Here is an 18,354-nt window from a genome sequence, read left to right on the forward strand (position 1 = left end):
CTACGACACAATCAAGGCCATTTATGAAAAACCTACAGCCACCATCCTATTGAATGGTGAAAAGTTGGAAGCATTCCCACTGAGATCCGGAGACAGACAAGGATGCCCACTCTCACCATTGCTATTCAATATAGAACTGGAAGTTTTAGCCAGAGCCATCAGGCAAGAAAAAGAAATCAAAGGGATACAAGTTGGGAAAGAGGAGTCAGACTATCCCTATTAGCAGATGACATTATTCTATATATACTGGATCCAAAAAATTTCACTAAGAGGCTATTGGAACTCACAGAAGAGTTTGGTAAAATAGCAGGATATAAAATTAACAGACAAAATACAACAGCCTTTGTATACATAGACAATGCCACAGCTGATAAAGAACTTCTAAGGATCAGTCCCATTCACAACAGCTACAAAAAGAAATCAATTACCTTGGAATAAATTTAACCAAAGATATTAAAGATCTCTACTATGAGAATTACCAAACATAGAAGAAATAGAAGAAGACACAAAAAAATGGAAATAATTTCCATGTTCATGAATTGGAAGAATTAATATCATCAAAATGTCCATTCTTCTGAAAGCAATTTACAGATTCAATGTGATACCAATCAAAATACCAAAGACATTCTTCTCAGCTCTAGAAAAAAATGATACTTAAATTCATTTGGAAACACAGCAGATCCCAAATAGCTAAAGCAATATTATACAACAAAAACAAAGCCAGAGGCATCACAATACCAGATTGCAAGATACTACAGGGCAGTTATAATCAAAACAGCCTGGTACTGGTACAAAAACAGATAGATAAGCCATGGAACAGAATAAGAAATGCCAGAAATCAATCCAAGCATCTACAGCCAATGTATATTTGACAAAGATGCTAAAACCAATCCTTGGAGCAAGGAGAGTCTTCAACAAATAGTACTGGGAAAATTGGATTTCCTCATGCAGAAGTATGAAGCAAGACCCCTACCTTACACCTTACACAAAAAGCCATTCAAAATGGATTAAAGACCTAAATCTATGACCCAACACCATCAAATTATTAGAGAACATTAGGGAAACCCTGCAAGACATTGGCACTGACAAAGAGTTCCTGGAAAAGAACCCACAGGCACAGGTAATCAAAGCCAATATTAACAAATGGGATTACATCAAATTGAGAAGCTTCTGTACTACAAAAGAAACACTCAGGAAAGTGAAGAGACAACCAACAGATTGGGAGAAATAAAAGAGTTAGCTGCACCTCCATGTTTATTGTAGCTCAATTCAGAATAGCTGAGACATGGAATCAACCTAAATGCCCAACAAATGACAACTGTAAACAAATTATGGGATATGTACTCTATGGAATACTACACAGTGGTTAAAAAATGAAATCTTGTCATTTGCAACAAAATGGAGGAATATGGGAAAGATCATGCTTAGTGAAATAAGCCAGTCCCAAAGGGACAAATACCATACGTTCTTCCTGACCTGTGATAACTAATAGAGCACATAAAAGTAAACCTGTAGAAGTGAAACTGACACTATGAGAAGCAATGACTTGAACAGCCCTTGTCTTGACTGTCAATGAACAGTTTTTTATTTTATTTTTTCCTAGTTAATGCCATTGGTTGAACTCTTTAACACAGAATTAATCATATCTGTATAAAGTCAATTGAAAATAGATCCCAGTAAAAAACAAGAGTGGGAATAATAGAGGGAGGAGCTGCATAGTTCTGAATACATTCCCACAGACTTACTTCTAAGAGTAAAGCTAAAATCTTGCCATGGGACTGCAAATCCCATTAAACTGGGTGGTAATAATGTCACCTTACATGTTAAAGTGATCAATTAAGTGTTTAATTGATCATAAAGACAGGATTAAGTGTCAAAGGGATCGTATAAATAAGATCAAGTATCTGGTGATAACAATAGATAGAATTAAAGAGGAGAGAATGTTCCAACATGGAAAACAGTCCACACAGCAGACTCATGGAATGACAAATGCTCTAAATAGCACTCTGATCTCAGAATCAGCACTTAAGGCATTCTGGTCTGGCTGAAAAGCAGAGAGCATTTCAGGCATGGAAAGCCAAGACACTGTGGCAAAAAAAAAAAAAAAAAAAATCCTACATGAAGGATCTCTGTGAGTGAGACCTCAGTGGAAAGAAGAGGTCATTAAAGAAAGATCTACTTTTCTCTGAAAGGAGGAGAGAACTTCCACTTTGTTAATAGCCCTATCCTAAATGCTGTTGGAGATTGTGGACTCAAAATGGTTCTATAGCCTTGGCAGCTTATGTCAAGAGCCTTGGGTGATCACTGACAGCATACATAATTTAACAACAGGAGTCACTGTCCACTTATTCCCCAGGCAGAACCTCTGTCCTTAATGAATTGTACTAAGAGAATGAACTGTAAAACTTGTTCTCAACCAGTTTTTTATACTTTGTCGGGGGGGGGGGATGCAAATTGTTGAAATCTTTACTTAGTATAGCATTGGTCTTCTGTATATAAAGTTAATTAAAAATGAATCCTAATGAAGAATGGGATGGGAAAGGGAGGAGGAGGTGTATGGGAGTGGCGGTGGGAGGGCAGGCATGGGGGGGAAGAACCACTATATTTGTTGTACAACTATATAAAGTTGTACTTATGAAAGTTATATTCATTAAATGAAAGATTTCTTTAAAAAATGATTACAATGGAGATGAAAACTTTCTATGGCTTAGTGACATGGAAATGTCATAGCACTCATGTATTTGTGTTAATGCTGGTAAAAATAAATGTATTGCACTGCCAGGACTCTAAAAGTATAGCACATACAATTATGTTCAATACCTAATACTTGGTAATGATAAATGACTGTTACCTATACTTTTTATCATTACTTTAGAGCGCGCTTGTTCTGCCTATTAAAAAGAATTAACTGTAAAACAGCCTCAGGCAGAGCCTTCAGGAGGTGTCCACAAGAAGGCTTTGTCATCATAGGAGGTGACAGCTCCATGCATATTACCGCCCCTGAGGACCTTCCAGTGGGACAAGACATGGAGGTGGAGGACCCTGTATAGATCTAGGCTAACTAATGTGTTTGTGCTTTAGTTTTTAACAAAAAAAAATTCTTTAAGACAAAAAAAAATGGTTATACAGAAAGAATATAAAGGGGCCAGTGTTGTGGCAGAACAGTTAAGCTCCCATTTGTGACACTGGCATCCCATATGGATACTGGTTCGAGTCCCGGCTGCTCCACTTTTGATCCAGCTCTCTGCTGATGTACCTGGGAAAGCAGCGGAAGATGGAAGTGGGAGTTCCAGGCATCCTGAAGAGAGTTCCAGGCTCCTGGCTTCAGCCTGGTCCAGCCCTGACAATCACAGCCATCTGAGGAATGAACTGGCAGACAGAAAACTCTGTCTTATCCCCCCTCTCTCTGTAATTCTGACTTTCAAATAAATAAATAAATCTTTTTTAAAAGCAAAGCAAATATTTTTGTATAGCTATACAACATGCTGTGTTTTAACCTAAGCGTTATTATCACAAGAGCCAAAAAGTTTGAAAAACGTAGTTAAAAAGTTTATAGGGGCCTGGCACTATGGCATAGTGGGCTAAGCCTCCCACCTGTGGCACCAGCATCCCATGTGGGCACCGGTTCATGTCCTGGCTGCCCCTCTTCCAATCCAGCTCTCTGCTATGGCCTGGGAAAGCAGTAGAAGATGTCAGTGCTTAGGCCCCTGCAACCACGTGGGGGACCCTGAAGAAGCTCCTGGCTCTTGGGTTCAGATTGGCTCAGCTCTGGCTGTTGCAGCCACTTGGGGAGTAAAGCAGCAGACAAGGACCTTTCTCTCTGTCTCTCCCTCTCTCTGTAACTTTACTTCACAAATAAATAAATCTTCTAAAAAAGTTTATAAAGCAAACAAATTACAGTAAGCCAAGGTTATCTTATTATTGAAGAAAGAAAAATGTTTATAAATTAAGTGTAGCCTAAACGTCAAGTGTGGATAAAGCCTGCAGAGGTGGACAGGAACATTCTAGGCCTTTGCATTCACTCCCCACTTACTGACTCACCAGAGCAACTTCCAGTTCACAAGCTCTATTTATGGCAATTTTTCTGTTTAGACACACAAATACCATCGGGTTTTAATTGCCTCAGTATTCATGCTGTCCAGGTTTATAGCTTAGAAGCAATAGGCCATACCATGTAACAGCCTAGGTGTACAGTAGGCTATTTCATGTAGGTTTGTCTAGGTACACTCTGTGATGTTCACACAACAATGAAATCATCTAATGACATTTTTCTCAGAATGCGTCCCCACTGTTAGGCAACACCTGACTATGCTATGAACAACCTTACATACACTTAGCTTGACAACTTAGAAAGGATTCTTAGAAAACACAAACTATCACAACTTACCCATTGGTAATACTTTGCACAGCCCTATAATTATTATGGAAATTTAATAGTAATTTTTATTTTTAAAAAAGATATTTATTTATTTATTTGAAGGGCAGAGTGACAGAGAAAGAAGGAGGGGGGGGAGAGAGAAGGGGGGAGAGAGGGAGAGGGAGAGGGAGAGGGAGAGGGAGAGGGAGAGGGAGAGGGAGAGGGAGAGAGAGAGAGAGAGAGAGAGAGAGAAAGAGATCTTCCATCCTCTGGTTCAATTCCCAAGTGGCTGCAACAACCAGGGCTGGGCCAGGCTGAAGTGAGGAGCCAAGAGTTCCACTCTGGTTTCCAACACACATGGCAGAGTCCAGGGACTTGAATCATTTTCCATTGCTTTCCCAGGTGCAATACCAGGGAGCTGGATAGGAAGTGGAGCAGCTGGGATTAGAACAGATTCCCATGTGGGAAGCTGGGGCTGCAGGTAGAGGCTTAACCTGCTGTGTCACAGCACCAGGCCCAAATAGAAATCTGAGGTGGGCATTTGGTACAGCAGTTAAAATGCCACTCAGGACGACTACATTCCCTATCAGAGTACCTGGTTCAAGTTCTGGCTCCACTTCCAACCCAACTTTCTGCTAATGCACACCAGGGAAGACAGCAGATAATGGCTCAAGCATATGGTTTTCTGCCCCCAACACAGGAGACCTGGCTTGAATTCCTAGCTTCTGGCTTCACCCCTAGCCCAGCACTGACTGCTGTATACATTTGGGGAGTGAACTAAGAGATAAGAGTCTCTCCCCCGCCCTTTGCCCCGCTCCTTTGCAAATAAAATGAGAATAAATAAATACATGTTAAAAATCTCAGGGAGGGAACTTGGTCTAGCACTTAGGTTGCTTAGTTAAGATGCCCACAACCCATACTGGAGTGACAGTAAGAGACCTAGTTCTGCCTCTTGACTTCGGCTTCCTGATAATGTAGACCCTGGAGGCCGCAGTTAGAGTTGAAATAATTGGGTCCTTGCCACTCACATGGGAGACCTGGATTGAGTTCCTGGCTCCTAGCTTCAGCCCAGCTCAGTTCTAGCTGTCACTGGCACTTGGAGAGTAAAGCAGAGAGCCAAAGGTCGGTCGGTCGGTTGGTCTGTCTGTCTGTCTCTCTCTCTCTCAATCAAAAGGAAAAGGAAATCTATAGACCAAGATGGCTTCCCTGGAAAATTCTACAAACTTTTTAAAGAAAAATTAGTATCAATTGTATACTTGTTGTCAAGAAAATGTAAGAGAAAGGAAAACTTCCCAATTCATTATACAAAGCTAATATTACTTTGATACCAACGCTGAAGACAGTATAAAAAAGGAATCTATAGACCATCACTCCTCATAAATATGCGAGGACACTTAAAAACATTCATGGAAAAGGGAATTAAAAGATAAATTTACTTCAGAGCAAAAATATTTAAATACATGCAGTTTTTCATAATATGCATTTTTCATGAACTTTTTGAAATTTTTCATTTGCATGAATTTCAAAATTATTTTGTACCAAAATAAACTTCTCTTTTAATTCCATCTTCCACAGACATTTTCAAGCACCCTTATAGACCATAAAAATCCTTAACAAACTGTTAGCAAACAGAGTTCAGCAACATACGGAAAGAATTATTCACTATTACTTCAGGGGTACAAGGCTGGTTCAATATTTGAAAATAACTATAATCTACATTTTAACTGGCTAATGAGGAAGAATTTTATGACAATGAAAAAGCATTTGATAAAATTTAATATCCACTGTGATTCTGAAAAAACTCTCAGAAAATTAAGAATGGGGATACTTCCTCAACTTGACGAAGAGCACTTACAAAAAAGCCACTGCTGATATGGCACTTCGAGGTGAAAGCCTTCACGCGTCCTACTGTGAGGGGGAGCAAGGCACAAATATATGCTCTCACCACTCTAAACACAGCATCGGAAGCTCCAGCTGATGCAATAAAGCAAGTAATGTAGGGGAAAGTATGCTGATTAAAAGCAAAAAAACTTCCCCCTTATCTTCTAGATCAAACTATTGTCCTTGTAGAAAATCCCGAGAAATCTACTGGCATTAGAGGGACACTTCCAAGTGAGTTCAATAAGGTCACAGGATACAAGATACAAATGTAAAAATTATATTCTTAAATACTAGTATTAAGTACAGAACACCAATAGTAAATGTGCAATACCATTTGCAACAAGTCAAAAAATGTAAATATTTACATATAATTCTAATAACACATGTGCAGACTTACACACTACAAATTACTCAACACTGATGAAGATCTAAATAAATGCTAAGAGACACACCACGCTCATGGAATGTAAGTCTCCACATAAATATTTCAATTCTCTCAACACACTTATACAGGTTTACTGCACTTTCTATTAAAAATCCCAGCAATTTTTTCACATAAATAGAAAAGATTATTCTGTAACTCATATGGAAGGCAAAGAAACTAATATAGCTAAAACAATTTTGAAAAAGAAAAGCCTACCCAATTTAAAGACTTCTTATACAAATGCTCCTCAACTTACAATGGGGTTACAAATAAACTCACTGTAATTTAAAAATTTAATAAATCAGTAATGTACTTAATACATTGAACCTATGAATATCACAGCTTAGAAGCACAGGGTACTACAGAGTATGAGCTGTTTTGCTTCAGCATTTTGTACTTAACCAGGGAACTGTGTCTGGCCGCCACAGCCCAGCATGGCAAGTATCACAATGCAACTCACTACCCTGGGCAAAGATCAAAACTCAAATTCTGAAGTACAATTTCTACTGAATGAAAGTACATTCCTGTACACATGTGCATCACTTTCACCCCATCATGAACTGGAAAAATCAGAAGCAGATTTTTAGGTGAACCAACGGAAAAAGGAAGACCTTTCTCTCTTTCTCTAACTCTGCCTGTCAAAAAAACATTTTTTTTAAAGATCAAGTGGTATCAGCAAAGAATGAGATCCAGTGACATAACTAAAAGCCCAGAAATGGGCCCACACACTGAGTTTTGACACATCTAAAAGGCAATCCAATGGAGGAAAGACAGCCTTTTCAACAAATGACATCCACCAGCATGGGCTTGTGCAGAAGTTAATTCAAAATGGATCACAGAATTAACCACAACACTTAATACTGTAAGAGTTGCAGGAGAAAACAGAAAAGTTTTGGGCTCTTGAGTTTGGCCTGAGAGTTCTTAAAAGAACTTTCCTCTGGAAATCTGTATCTTCTTTGCTCAATCACTAAATATAGTTAGAACCCTCAGTTGACTTCCATCCAAACTACCACTATATTTATATATATAATTTATATATAAGATTTTTTTGACTAATTTTCACTATCAAACTTGAATTCATTTTCTGTAGCTTCTGTTATTGATATGACTGAGATGTTTTTGGGAATGCCAGATGGCACTCCCCTGGGGAAGTTAGAACCTTCCCTAGTGTTGTGTAGAAGCAGGAAAACAGAACTACTAGAATAACCAATAATAATAATAATAATGCTAATTTACAAACAGAAAGAAGTACATTTCCCTGAAGGTCCTAAGAGCTGAATTCTCTAATCAGCTCCTCTTTCTATATAGAAAATCTATAAATAGGAAGCCAAATTATCACCAAACATTTCCTGGGGCAGTTCAGCCTTTGGGACCAGGCATTCAACCTTCCAGGAAGCATACCATCTTCTCTGAACCAGCCTGAAAAAAAATCACTTCCAAATTCTGCTTCTCCAACTCCTATTTTTCTGAATTTCTATGCTGCCCATCTACCTTCTGCCTGCAACAATCTTTCTTTAGATATGCTAATATCAACTATTAGACTACATCAAGTCCCACACTTCCTGCTTTCAACGTGAAAGAGACAGACATCTTTTAAGATGTCTTCTGCAGAAAACTGAGCTCATCATATTATGTGATTTCATTAAGCCAACTCTTAGTTCTGCTGGTGGCACCTAAATCATCTTAGGCACACCCACTCACCTCTACCTGTCACCTCCTAATCACTTTCTTTTTTTTTTTTTTTAAAGATTTATTTTGGGGTCGGGGCCATGGTGCACTAGGATGCCTGCGGTGCTGGCATCCCATATGGGCACTGGTTCTAGTCCCGGTTGCTCCTCTTCCAGTCCGGCTCTCTGCTGTGGAGGATAGCCCAAGTGCTTGGGCCCCTGCACCCGCATGGGAGACAGGGAGGAGGCACCTGGCTCCTGGCTTTGGATATGCGCAGCTCCCGCCATTGCGGCCATTTGGGGAGTGAACCAACGGGAGGAAGACCTTTCCTCGGTCTGTCTCTCTTTCACTGTCTGTAACTCTGCCTGTCAAATAAATAAAATCATTTTTTAAATTTTTTTTTTATTTTTTAACAGGCAAAGTGGACAGTGAGAGAGACAGAGAGAAAGGTCTTCCTTTGCCGTTGGTTCACCCTCCAATGGCTGCCGCGGTCGGAGCGCTGCGGCCGGCGCACCGCGCTGATCCGATGGCAGGAGCCAGGTGCTTTTCTTGGTCTCCCATGGGGTGCAGGGCCCAAGCACCTGGGCCATCCTCCACTGCACTCCCTGGCCACAGCAGAGAGCTGGCCTGGAAGAGGGGCAACCGGGACAGAATCCGGCGCCCCGACCGGGACTAGAACCTGGTGTGCCGGCGCCGCTAGGCGGAGGATTAGCCTAGTGAGCCGCGGCACCGGCCAATAAAATCATTTTTTAAAAAAGAGATTTATTTCATTTATTTGAAAGAGAGTTACATAGCGAGGTAGAGCCAGAGAGAGAGAGAGAGAGATCTTCAATCTGCTGGTTCAATCCCCAAATGACCACACGGCCAGAGCTGAGCTGATCCAAAGCCAGGAACCAGGAGCTTCTTTCGGGTCTCCCACGTGGGTGCAGCGGCCCAAGCACTGCATTCCCAGGCCATAGCAGAGAGCTAGACTGGAAGTGGAGCAGCTGGGACTCAAACTAGTGCCCATATGGGATGCTGGTGCCGCGGCTATAACCCGCTGCACCACAGTGCCAGCCCCCCAATCACTTTCTCTTCCTTAATTCTTCACTTGGATTTCACTCCCCACCACATCCAGTGACTTCTTTATAGTTCTCATTTTCTGGATTTCACATATGCATTTGATACAACTCAGCACTCATTTCTCAAAAACATTTCCCAGGGTGGCGTAGCAGGTTTAGCCACCACCTGAGATGCCCACAGAAGGCTTGCCTCCACTTCCAACCCAGCTTCCTGGAATGAGTACCCGGGGAGGCAGCAGATGATGGCTCAAGTACTTGGGTTCCTGCCATCCATGTGGAAGATCCCGATGGAGTTCCCTTGCTTCAGCCTAGCTCAGCCACGGTTATTGGCAGGCATTTGAAGAGTGAACCAGCAGATGAAGATCTCCCTTTCAAATAAATAAGAACAAACAAACATTCCAAAAAAAAAAAAAAAGACATTTCCCATCACTGGCTTTAATGGAATCAGGCTCTTTTGGTTTGGCTCATTAATCTTTAAAGTTATGTTAGTATGTAAGTAGCACATGTATATATTTATTTATGAGAGAGATCTCTCATCCACTAGGAGATAATGCCCCAAATGCCTGTAACAGTTAGGGGGCTGAAGCCAGGAACCAGGATCTCAATCCAGGTCTCTCCTGTGGGTAGAAGGACCCCAATTACTTGAGTCATCATAAAATCAACAACCAAAGCTAGGAATGGAACCCAGGTACTTTGATATGGTAATGTGGGCATCCTAAGCAGAGGCTTAACTGTCAGGCCAAACACCTGCCCCCTACCAATTATTAAACTGCTCTGGAGTACCTATGGTACTTAGGAGTCTGGAATTTGGTTCTTACTAGCTATGTGCCCTTAGGAAAATTATTCAACTTCTCTTTTTCTCAACTGTCAAATGGACATAATGATATAATTAGCTATTACATGTTCAGCATAATAAGCCCACATATGTACAAAGTAATCACTCAATAAATATTAACTTATCCCTGTGTCCTTATTCTCAGGTCCTGACAACCTATTCTCTTTTACCTGGAAGAACACACTGTCTCAGGTAGCATTAACAATACTTCATTAAGCATATTCCTAAAGTTGCTGTTTCAAGCCTGAACCTTTCACCTTCTTTAATAAAAAAGAAAACCACTATTTATGCATTTCACCAGTATCTAAGAATTAACTTGTTGAAAACAGGTTCCATCTTTGAACTCTTTCTTAAAACATTCATTTCCCGAGCCGGCGCCGTGGCTCAATAGGCTAATCCTCCACCTTGCGGCGCCGGCACACCGGGTTCTAGTCCCGGTTGGGGCGCCGGATTCTGTCCCGGTTGCCCCTCTTCCAGGCCAGCTCTCTGCTATGGCCAGGGAGTGCAGTGGAGGATGGCCCAGGTGCTTGGGCCCTGCACCCCATGGGAGACCAGGAAAAGCACCTGGCTCCTGGCTCCTGCCAGGATCAGCGCGGTGCGCCGGCTGCAGCGGCGGCCATTGGAGGGTGAACCAGCGGCAAAGGAAGACCTTTCTCTCTCTGTCTCTCTCTCTCACTGTCCACTCTGCCTGTCAAAAAAAAAAAAAAAAACATTCATTTCCCTTGGTTTCTGCAATACATACTTTCTACACTTTTCTTCTCTAGCCATCTGTTCTTGGATTCCTCTGTCAGCCCATCCTCCTATATCCAGACTCTAAACATTGGTATTTTCAGGGGAACCCTAAGGGTTATCTTCATTTTTCATAATAGGGTCCCTCCCTTAGCAATGGTACACTCCATCATAGCTACAAATATAACCCATAAATAAGTAAATGACTACCATTGTACCTGCAGCCAAGATTTCTGAGTTACAGATTCCTGTACATAACCACATACTGACATCACTATGTGATAACAGAGGCAGTTCAAATGCACTAGGTCCAAAGCTGGATTCATGATCTTCCTCCCAATCCTAATTTTTCTCCAGGATTTAGTTGTTGCTAATGAATGGCACCACCATTCATCAAACTTTCATTAGGCAGAATCCCAGACATTATCCTTAATAACCTTCCTTTTCGTCCCTCTCTGAAATCTAAACAAGCCTGTAGATTTCACCTCAAATACCTCTCAGATCTGTCCACTTATCCCTGTCTTCCAAAACAATTTCATATTTTTTATAGTCTGTCTACTTTAATCATGAAAAATCTATTGTATAATACCTACATACGATTTAATCTTTGCTACCTCTTTTCTCTAACCACGATGTATCTTTTTCTCTCTCAAAATTCTCCTTTTGGAACTTTCACTCTTTAATTCAATCCAATATTATTCCTTACTTGGAAAAAACAAAGTTACAGACTAAAGGTAATGGCTTATTCAGTCCAATAATCTATCTTTGTTATGGATGCCAACTGAACATACTACGGTTTTCCTCCCAGATTCTCTCCTAAAAAATCCATTGTAACCCAAATACACTGATCATTTCCTTTAACAATACATCAAGGCTGGCACCATGACCTAACAGGTTAATCCTTGAAACCTGCAGCAACAGCATCCCATGTGGGTGCCAGTTTGAGTCCAGGCTGCTCCACTTCCGATCCAGCTCTCTGCTATGGCCTGGGAAAGCAGTAGAAGATGGCCCAAGTGCTTGGGCCCCTGCACCCGCATGGGAGACCCGGAAGAGGCACCTGGCTCCTGGCTTCGGATTGGTGCAGCTCCAGCTGTTGTGGCCATTTGTGGAGTAAACCAACGGAAGGAAGACCTTTCTCTCTTTCTCATTGTCTGTAACTCTAACTCGCAAATAAATAGATAAAATATTTAAAAAAAATACATCAAGAAGTGCACCTATGAATATATATATATGTATGTATGCTTCATATGACCTTTATGATTAAGTACATATATTTCAGCCTTTTCTATTTCATATGGTTGTGAATTTCATAATTTAACATCAACCACATAAAGCTGAATGTTCTTATTTGTTTTGAATCTACCTTTCTCAAGTATCAAGGTAATCCTTTCATTCTAGCATTCTCAGATTTGGTGAATAAATGTCGTTTTCTCACCTATATAATTTGTGAATTTAAGTAAATTACCAAAAAAATGTAGCATGGATCATGTCCTTTGACTCTTCTTTAAGGGTACTGTCCATGTATTCACATATTCACATTATAGTGAGTTTCCATAACAATGTCTCATAGAGTGAATGTGCTCAAAACACATTCAAAAGAGGCAAAGGAATTCTGCACAGGACCGATACCATGCATGTCAGCAATGCAAAAAAAAAAAAAAAAAGCACAACTTCTGTAACATATTAACTTTGCTTCAAGAAAATGATGCTTGGACTAAAATGGGGATGAAGAATGATGCCCAGTGTAGGTGAGGAGACTGTAACAAACACTTGGCTGCTTTAAATGAAGTCAAGTTCCTCTTGAATGGGATGGCTGAACTGCTGCCAGCAGAGGAAGCAGAGCGAGCCAGAGGGTTGCCAAAGACTGGCAAAGAACAAATAAACATAAGTCAGTTGTTTAAAAAACAGAGAGAAATGCCAACAACAGTCCAGTATACTGGACATCGAAGCTTTTCTAAATTTACATTTATTCAAAAACAGCATCTAAACACTTAGAAAAGCAAATGATAAATGTCTGTGGAACTAACCTGAGTTATGCCAGACTAATCTAATTTCCTTTCTTTTTGTAATAAATGGGTTATAAATAAAAGCAGCAGTAAAAACTGTGTTAGTTGGATCTGAACAAGTTAAATGATCAGGTTCTCATTATATCCATTTGGACAAGATAAATGTAAATGGATAATAATACAATTAGGTGGCGAGGTAAATGTTAGAACAATTTTAACAAATATTCATTAATGAATGAATGAATAGCTGTGAACATGAAAGGCAGTTCTACCATGAAGCTTCAGGACTGTATCTGTGGTCTCGTCCTGTTCAACAATTTTATCAATAACCTGAAGAAGATATGAAATATTATTTGTGTCCAACAATGAAACTCAGGAGGGGGGTAGGTAGTTAATATATATTGTGAAAAAACCAGGATCAAAAAAATACAATAAGAAAAATGAGCTAATTCTAATAAAACAACATTTTTGAAAGTGAACCTTACGAATGTATTGTCTTCATAACAGAACAGAAGATGAAGGCTAGAACTGATCACTCACTTGGCCCTTTCTCCCTTTATCTCCTCCCTGCTGGAGATGTTTACAACATTCTCTTAGATCTGCAGTTGGGCTCAATGCCCTCAAAGCCTTCACACAATCTTCTTTGTAGTTTTAGCCTTTTTCTGGAAAATCGGCTTACTCCGCCCACCACAGCCACTCCGCTCCCCAGCAGACGCAGCTCTCCCCGGGCACACACAGACTCTCAGGCCTCCTTGTCCTGTGTCACTCTGTGGGACTGGCGCTTGCCACACTTCTTACAGAAGGGCCAGTGCATTTTAGGAATGTTCACCACGTTTGCCGGAGCACTATCAGCGCAGAAAGAGCCAGCTAATAAAATGAAATGTAATAGGGAAAAGTAAAGAAGGGGTCAGTTTATGTGCCCGAAAATATATGTGTAACTCTGAGAGAGGCGAGCCGTGGCTTAAAGTGTCGCATGTGTTTTCCAAAGCACCACATTCATGTATTGGCTTTAGTTGACAGCAAGCTTGGTTCAATCTGATGGCAGCAAGCTCGGCATGATGTGATGTGGATTTCAGAACAGCTAAGATGCCGCTGCGAGCTGCAGCCGTAGTAATATCTCAAAAATGGGAGGAAGCAGTCTCGCTCACCTCCAGACTTACCAGACCTCAACTGGGAGAGCATGTACTTTTCTAGGGCTCACGGGCTTTCAAAGGTCATAACCACATGGGCAAATGTTCAGAACAGGACAACCAGGATGCTTAGAGGCCTGGACACTACTCCATAAAAGGAAAGGAGAAGAGAGTGCAGATTTATAAACAGGACAAAACAGTGCCTTGAGGGGAAAATGATGGCTCTCTTCCTTCCTTCAGTGAACGTGAATTTCCACCCTACTTCAGGAAAGACATTCTGAGAATGGTTAACGAGAAGATGGTCCCTGTTTGCAAGAAATTCCTATGTATAGTCATCTATGATTTAAAAATGGGAATCGATTGTTCAATATGATTTCACAAGGCAGGAATAGGATCAGTGAAAGAAGCTAGAAAGTAACTGACTTCAGCTCCATATAAGGAAGAGTATTTGAAGAGTCAAGGTTAATGAAGCCCTCGGAGAACACCGCAAGGCTGCGGTCCGCAGTGGTGTACTTAGAAGGGCTACTGCTGAAGTAAGGCAGGTGCTGACCTCAACCATCTGTAAGGCTCCTGACACTCTACGCTAAGATTCTGTACTTCCCAGGGAAATGCACTCACCAGACTCAGGCTGCCTGTGCACTCGGGCATGGCAGCTTTGCTACAGCTGCTGTCTGCACCTCCACCAAGGCAGTGCTTTCCAATTGCGAACAGATCTGAGCACAATAGGAACAAGGAGAAATAGGAAGAAACTGACCCATCAGCACATGCACCACACACTCACACACCCACAAATCAATACCGCTTCATGTGCCTTGAATTTGCAAAGAAAATGCAGAATTCTCTATCCTTTGATACAGATTCATAAATTCAACTAAAAATATTCAATTAGTTTAAAAAAGGATTTGTTATGTACTGCATCTCTGGTTGTGAGCCATTTTTTTTTCCTGACCAAAAAGAAAAAAGATAATTTTAACTTAAGACCACTTGGAAAATCTGTGTCCTAAACACTCTATTATAAGGTATGTGGAAACTAAGTTTAGAATATATTTGTAAAAAGAAATGATGCAATGAGTAGAGCAGGTCAAACAGCATGAACAAATCAAATTGTGGAATTCTGATTAAATGGCTACTTAAGTTGAATCTATTTAAAATCACAGGCAGGATAAATATAGAGAAAGGGTCTAGACCATTAAATTGTGGCTTTATAAACCAGTTTAAGGTTACTTAAGCTTACGTTCATTCATTTTATTTCGCAATTTTAACGGACTCATAGGTCGCCCTTCCAAAGTGTCAATATTAACTTCGTAGGAGCAATCGCACACACTTAGGGCCCTCTCGGTGAAAACACACCGAATGGGACACAATTCGAGTCCCAAAGGCTCTTGCTTTAAAACTGCAGCCCAGAGACACAAAAGTGAGAGGGGGAAAGAGGGCACCTCCACCACCGCCCCTGAGCAAACTCTCCCCCTCCGCGGCCATCCGCTCCGCCGCCTGCGCTCTGCCATTGCCCACCGCACTGCCCCAGCCCGGCGGGCAGCAAGGAGAGAGGCGGAGACACCGATCCCAGCCTTCCCGGGACGGGGACACCCACCTGGGGAAGTGGCTCGGGCTGCGCTGCCCGCCAGCCGCCCTCGTGGCCAAGGCAGCGCCCACCCGAGTCGCGGGCAGCCCCGGCGGGGCCGGCCTGCGGCACAGCAGCCCCGGCCGAGCCCGCGGCCCCGCGGCGGCCGCCCAGTCCCGGCCGCCACCCCGGACGGCCCGCGGGCGCCCCCAGCACCGCGGCGGAAGGCGGCGAGACGCCGCTCCACTTACAGTGACACCATCCTAGGTGACAGCACCAGTGCAGCTTGAAGCACTTGCCATGGCTGTGCGTGGCACAGATGGAGAGCCCGTCGCACGGCTGGAAGTCGGGTCTGCGGGCCGCGCAACTCCGCGCCAGGGCCTGCGCCTCGTCCACTTTCTCGCTCTTCCAGCCCCGCTCGGGCGCGGACGCCGGCGCACTCATCTCCTCCGCGTCCGCGCGGAACCCCGCGCGGGAGCCGGGACAGGCGGCGTCTGGGCGGGCAGGACCGTGCGGGAGCCTCACGCTGGAGAGCGAGCGCGGCCAGGAGTCGAGCAGCGCGCGGCGACGGCAGGAGAGCGGCGGCCGCAGGCTCGGGAGGAGCCGCCCCGGGCGGGCGCTGCGACCGGGGCCGGGCCTGCCGCCGCCTCCTCCCTTCCTCCCTCCGCCGCGGCGCGCCCCCCGCGCACGCGCGCACGCGTCCGGCGCCCGGCCTCCGCCTCGCGTCCCTCCGTGATCCCGGCCCCTCACAGCTGCGCCGCCGGGTGGCGCGGTCACCGGGTCCCCTCGCTCTTACGAGTGTACCTCCCGCCCCTCGCTCCTTCCTCACACGCAGGCCCGACGGAGGGCCCCTTTGGTACCTCCGCGCGCGCCCGCCCGCGCGCACGTCCCGCACGCGTCGCCCCCGTGTCGGGGCGTGTGGCGAACGGACACCGGCGTCCCTTAGGACGTTGTGGGCTGCGCAGCCCGCAGCCGCGCCCTCCCGGGCCTTCGGGCGCTGCCCCAGGCGCGCCTCTGAGGGGTGTTTTCTGTCACGAGCAGCCGCCTCCGAAGCGCGCCCCACGTTCCCTCGGTCTCAGCTCCCCGAGTGTCCATGCCCAGGGACCCCGCCCGGGAGACGTCCCGGGATGCCTTGTTAGGTGCCTTACGTGGTACATGAGGGTGTGCGTGTGTGACGTGGGTGTGTGAGCCTGGAGTGGAGGTGGTGTGAGTGTGGGGGGTGTGGGTATGACTAGTTGTGTAGCCTGTGTGTATGCGTGGTTGGCGTGTGCACGGATGGGCATGGCTGTGCTTGGAGTTGAGTGTGTGGATTCACAGACTGGACTCGTGTTTCCCTCGGATTCTGAGGTGACTGCTTGCCCCGCCGAGCCAGGCCGCTGTGACTGCCCCTGGGGGTGGCCCTGCCTCCCTCCTGGGAACCGGTTGCTCTAAATAGATTTTCCGTGGCAGGCTCTGCTGCTAACAACTGACCCAGGCTGGATTCTGGGAGAGAAAACAAACCATTTGCTCCTGGAAAGCACTGTTGGGAATTAGTGTTTCCCTGCCTCGGGGCCAGAAGAGGAAGGGACCCTCTCTCCTGAGGAGCAGGCCTCTCAGAGCGCAAGAAACCGCCTGCAATGAACAGGGCTCAGGGACCAGCGAGGCCTCAGGGCACGGCTGCTATGTGGGGATGCGTTTCGACGCCCAGGTCCACCTTCTGCTTCACTCAGTCCTTTCCGGCTTTGTGCTGAGGACAGGCGCATCAGCCTTTTGAAATAACCAAATTCGTCTCCAGCACTGAAATTCTGGCTGCCATAAGTAAGCTTCAGAATTTTCCTTTTGTTTAGCCTTGACTCGGGAAGGGAAAAGGAATTTGTGTCTATCTGGATCTAGTGAAATCTTCGCTTATTAGGCGCTTGGGACAGGCTTGATTTGGCAGCAATGTTTGCAAGAAAGGGCTGAATCAAAATCACAAAATGTGGTCCCCCCAGGAACCTAACATTGAAACAAGTGTAAACATCATCTCTTCAGCTTCCTCCCCAAGAACCCCCCCCCCAAAAAAAACCCCTCAAGTATGTCTGTAATTCATTCAACTCCATGCATCCCTGCTGTTCAGTGCACAGTCGGGCCCATCTTAGAATAACGTGAACAAAAGGAAGAGGAAACTTCAAAGAAATCCATGAGCTATTATTGCAGCAAGCCAACCAAGGATTTTCAAACAGAGGATTTCCAGCTGTCCTACTCTGTTTTTCTCCTTCCCCAACCTGTAACTCACTGTATTATCATCTTACGGAAGTCCTAAAAACATAATCCTTAAAACATAATCAGTGTTTTAGTCATTAACAGTGTTTTAGCCATTGGAACAGGATCCTTCTATGGCTTTTAGTCAAGGGTGAACCATGTTATTAGATTTCACGGGACATGAAACAGGCCATCTTAGCTAGTGGAAAAGGTACATGAAAAAGAATACAATATAGAGATATGTGGGAATAGTTCATATAATGACGCTTTTTGTAACTACACCTTTGGATAGTCCCCTAACACTGACTCTGCCCTTAACTCTGGGTAGTAGTTTTCTATTGTGTCACAATAACCCCCAAATTAAAACAATACACTGTCTCTGTAGGTTGGGAGCCCAGGTATGAATGAGGCTGCACAGGCTGCAATGACAGCGCTGGCCAAGGCTGCATTCTCATGGGAAGGTTCAATTGAGGAGGCAGCTG

At 43.9% G+C, this 18,354-nt stretch overlaps 1 protein-coding gene across 1 annotated transcript in view; it reads right to left on the reverse strand.

Moving 5' to 3' along the window:
• C4H3orf70 (chromosome 4 C3orf70 homolog) overlaps positions 1 to 16,503 on the reverse strand; it is an 86,262-nt gene extending 69,759 nt beyond the window's left edge. The window contains exon 1 of the mRNA XM_008266586.4: positions 15,904 to 16,503. Within this exon, the coding sequence (XP_008264808.2) occupies positions 15,904 to 16,096 (193 nt within the window). The 5' untranslated portion in view covers positions 16,097 to 16,503. The remainder of the gene's footprint in view (positions 1 to 15,903) is intronic.
• Positions 16,504 to 18,354: the final 1,851 nt, after the last annotated feature.

This window comes from Oryctolagus cuniculus, chromosome 4 (genome assembly GCF_964237555.1).
Source record: "Oryctolagus cuniculus chromosome 4, mOryCun1.1, whole genome shotgun sequence".
Lineage (NCBI taxonomy): Eukaryota > Metazoa > Chordata > Mammalia > Lagomorpha > Leporidae > Oryctolagus > Oryctolagus cuniculus.